Here is a 3,882-nt window from a genome sequence, read left to right on the forward strand (position 1 = left end):
CATCGTGCCCGACGGCGAGATCAAGATCTCCAGCAGGCCCTTGGAAGGTACGCCCGCGAAACGAGTGTTTGAACCCGAACGACGATCCGCCGCCCTACAAAAATTTACCTGGGCATTAAAATGTCTCCATGATGCGAAGTCGTCTAAAACGACACGTCAATGAGAAATTGTCTAAAAAGTACCTCCGCCCTTCTCCGGTACGATCAAGCCGAGTTCAGCCTCTGTCTCTGCGAGCTCGCATAGCGCCTGGTAGGTAGGCAACATCTCGCCTGCAGTGCACGCGTGCACCGCGGGGTGGCCTACCCTGCGTCTCGCAGGCGCCCAGCTCCATTTTTGTTTTTAAAATGAATCTGAATAAATGTGGACGTACTTTCTTGACGATCCCTTCTCACGCCATGTTCATTGCGGCGTGTCCACATTGTGATCACACGCTGTAAAGGTGTTATGAATTATCGTCGTCGCTCGCGCCGAATCAGTTTATTTTTAGCCTTTCCCTAAGAACTTGTTGTTAGTGCTCCCGTTGCTCTCAACCCTCCAAGCACCTGCGCACTACTGCAGGCAAGTATGACAGTACTCGCGCTGCGCCCTCAAGCTTGTCCCCGGCCTTTATACGCCGCCTCTCTTTTCCCTCCCCGCAGGGAACACGACGGCGAAGCTCTCCTTCCAGGAGCCGGACTACGCCACGTTTGAGCCCAGCCAGTCGTACCGTCCGCGCCAGGAGTACCTGCCGCCCGAGGGCACCGTGACGGGCGAGACGGTGTGCCGCATGTCGTACAAGCCGGTGCCGCTCGCGCCCAAGGAGGACTACCCGTGGGCCGCCAAGAAGAGGTACGCGCCGCCGGCCACCACCATGGACGGCGCCACGGTGTACAACCAGAGGTACGTCCACCACCTTCTCAAAGGGGGTACTTCACTAAAAAAATAAAATAACCATTGTACACCGGTGTACAGCCTTTTAATGAATCAGTTAAAAATTAAAAAAACAAGGAAAAGCCAGTCAGAAATAAATCAGAATAATAATAAAAACATAACCGAAACATCAGAAAAAATAAGAAAACAACAAAAATTAAAGAAAATCAAGAAAACATAAAAATCCGGGTACACTTGAATTTCTAGTGAAGTACCCCTCGCTCGGATCGGTCTGCCACCAGCTTTACGACGAGCTGCGAGGACGCGCGGCGCTGCCCGTACAAGCAGCCGGACCACGGCGACCTCATCAGCATGGGCGCCTCCAACGACGGCCTGTCCTGCTACGGCGCCAGCTTCGAGCCCACCGAGGGCCACGTCCACATCCAGCGGCCCGAGGCCACCAAGCCCGACGACAACCTGCGCACTGGGGTGGGCGACGTGGCCAAGGACACCATCAACAAGGTGGGTCTTGGGAAATTTTAAAACCTGAAAGTTTCCGGAAAAATTTGAAACTTTTATAGAAAAAATCGTAAAAAATTGACATATTTCCAGAAAAATTGGAAAAAGTAAAACATTTTTGGTAAAAAATCAAGGGACCTAACAAAAAATTATTTGAAATACTTTTCCGGCAAATTAAAATCCCTGGGTGCCTCAACTGGTAAAAGGGGGAGAGACACGAGCACGCCGTCAACCCTCCCCGGTGTTGCAGATGAGCTTCCCCGGGTGGCCGGGGGTGGCGCCGCCGCAGTCCATCGCGCCCCCGCCCAGCATCCTGGCCATGCGGGGGCCCATGTCCAGGACGACGACCACCCGCCACGACTACACGGCCAAGGGCGCCGAGAAGCCCGCCATCATCGTGCCCGACGGCGAGATCAAGATCTCCAGCAGGCCCTTGGAAGGTACAACACGGGCCACGCGCGGTGTGACCCTGAGCCGAGGAATAAACGAGTCTTCGACACTGACGCCTGCTTGTTTACTCTCGCACGGTAGCAGGTGGCGTCGAGCACAGACCCGGCGTCACCCGCGCGTGCAGCCACCCCCCTCCCCCCACCTCCCACGCGATTGAAACGATGTCGTACGCGTACGCGAAGTCATTTGTATTTTTTTCAACATCGTTTTCAACGTTTCTGTTTCTGTTTCGCAGGCAAGACGACGGCGGCCATGTCGTTCCTGGAGCCCGACCTGTCGCGGTTCGAGCGCCAGAAGTCGTACGCGCCGGCGCGCTGCTACAACCCTTCGCGCGCGCCCTTCGACGGCACGACCGTGGCCAGGATGTCGTACACGGGCGAGCAGCCGACCGGGCCCCTCATCGTGGCCGCACGGGGCAGGCCCGCCCTCGAGCCGCTGTCCGAGGAGGAGCGCGCCAAGTGAGTGGAGGGGGTACAAATGTCACGGGGGTTGTGAAACCCATGGGATTTGCACCCCGGGGTACAAATACGATAGGGGTCCTAAAAGGATCAGGAGCACTTTTAGAGCTCATAGAGACCCATCGAGACCCATGGTATTTTTACCCCGCGGGTAAAAATATCATCGGGGCCCTATGGTGGTGCAGACGGGACCCCACCTGCCGCTCACCGCCCTCGCCCTCCTCGTCCTTGTCCAGGGTCTGCTCCCCGGTGCCCTCGCCGCCCTGCACCCCGAAGCCCAAGTCGCCCGGGGCCGCCGTGCAGCCGTGGGCGCCGCAGCCGATCGTCTGCCCGCCGAGGCGCGAGTTTGAGATCTGTGAGCCTCTCTCCACTGCCACCTGTTTCCGCTGTACTTCTTTGCCTCCCATCACCGACGATCATTTTTCTCTCATCTCGTTTCACAGGCCGACCGCAACAAGGGGCAGGGATGCAGGGAGTCCCGAATATTAAAGACTTCTACAGGAAGTGATTTTTATTTAAATCAGCCCACATATCTCGTCTTGTAAATCTTGTGTGTCGTTTTCGGAGAATGTCCTCAATCACTAATATTAAAAAAACACTGATTAAGTTTCGCTCTCCCACCACTATTGTACCCACCCCCTCGCCCGTCATCGCCAGCTACACAACCAACATGAAACACACCAGTCCACCTCGCCGTTGTTGGCCCGGTCCGCCTGAGCGGTAGGCAACCCATCGCTCACCTCGGGAGGGAAAGTTGTCGTGGCCACTCCGACACGGTCAGAGCGACTTCTGAGTTCGTGACGGGATCTGCCGAACCACAGTGGTCAGAACATATACTCCCGGGGTTTGTGAGACGGTTGACGCGTACGCTGTTTAAACTGTACTGATCCACCACAGGTCATGGAGCTCCTTTAAAGCCAGATTCTAGGTCTTATTATACACACGCCACCACAGCAAAGGTGCCCATCAGGGAACTCCCACGGCACACTTTGGCCGTGAGTCGAACCCCGGCGCCCACAGCCGAATCATATGCCTCCTTCGACTCACTATACCAGGATGGTACCCACTACGCCGTCAAAACTGCATGTGTGAAGATTTTTTTTTTCCCCCACAACATATACAAGTGCTGGGAACAACTTATCAAAAGATGGCGATAACTTTTTGGGGGCTCCTTTATTTAGTGATAGATCAGACGAGACTTGGTCGCACCCAAAGTGTCGCTCTCCCTCCTCCCCACCCCCACCCCAACCGCATCCCGATCCCGCCGCGCCTTTAACGTAAACAAACAGTGAAAGTGAAACCGACGTCTTCTGCAACTCTTTACCGATAATTTTACCCAAATTTGTCATAAGATTCTAATCAGAATTTTGGGGTGGACAGCGTCGTTTTTTGATTTTAATCGCAAGGGATGGTAGTGCTTGATGGTTTCCGGAATATTAATTGTTCTGTTCCGGTCATTGTAAGGTTAGTTGTGCTCCAACTTAGTGGCCCCATTATTTATACACTTATTATTAGTTGTATAATATATTTTTGGAGACACAGTAGATGATGCCTGTTATCGAAACTTGGCTCACTGTAAGCTTTGTTGAAACGGTGTTGAACAACT

At 54.0% G+C, this 3,882-nt stretch overlaps 1 protein-coding gene across 1 annotated transcript in view; it reads left to right on the top strand.

Annotated features, from left to right (window-relative positions):
- The first annotated feature begins 6 nt into the window (after positions 1–6).
- LOC113201883 (uncharacterized) overlaps positions 7–3,882 on the top strand; it is an 11,803-nt gene continuing 7,927 nt past the window's right edge. The window contains exons 1-5 of the mRNA XM_052266028.1: positions 7–47; positions 639–879; positions 1,152–1,371; positions 1,619–1,808; positions 2,054–2,276. Coding sequence (XP_052121988.1) covers positions 767–879; positions 1,152–1,371; positions 1,619–1,808; positions 2,054–2,276 — 746 coding nt within the window. The 5' untranslated portion in view covers positions 7–47; positions 639–766. The remainder of the gene's footprint in view (positions 48–638; positions 880–1,151; positions 1,372–1,618; positions 1,809–2,053; positions 2,277–3,882) is intronic.

The sequence above is a fragment of the Frankliniella occidentalis genome, unplaced genomic scaffold (genome assembly GCF_000697945.3).
Source record: "Frankliniella occidentalis isolate FOCC.00 unplaced genomic scaffold, Focc_3.1 Scaffold3, whole genome shotgun sequence".
In the NCBI taxonomy this organism is placed as follows: domain Eukaryota; kingdom Metazoa; phylum Arthropoda; class Insecta; order Thysanoptera; family Thripidae; genus Frankliniella; species Frankliniella occidentalis.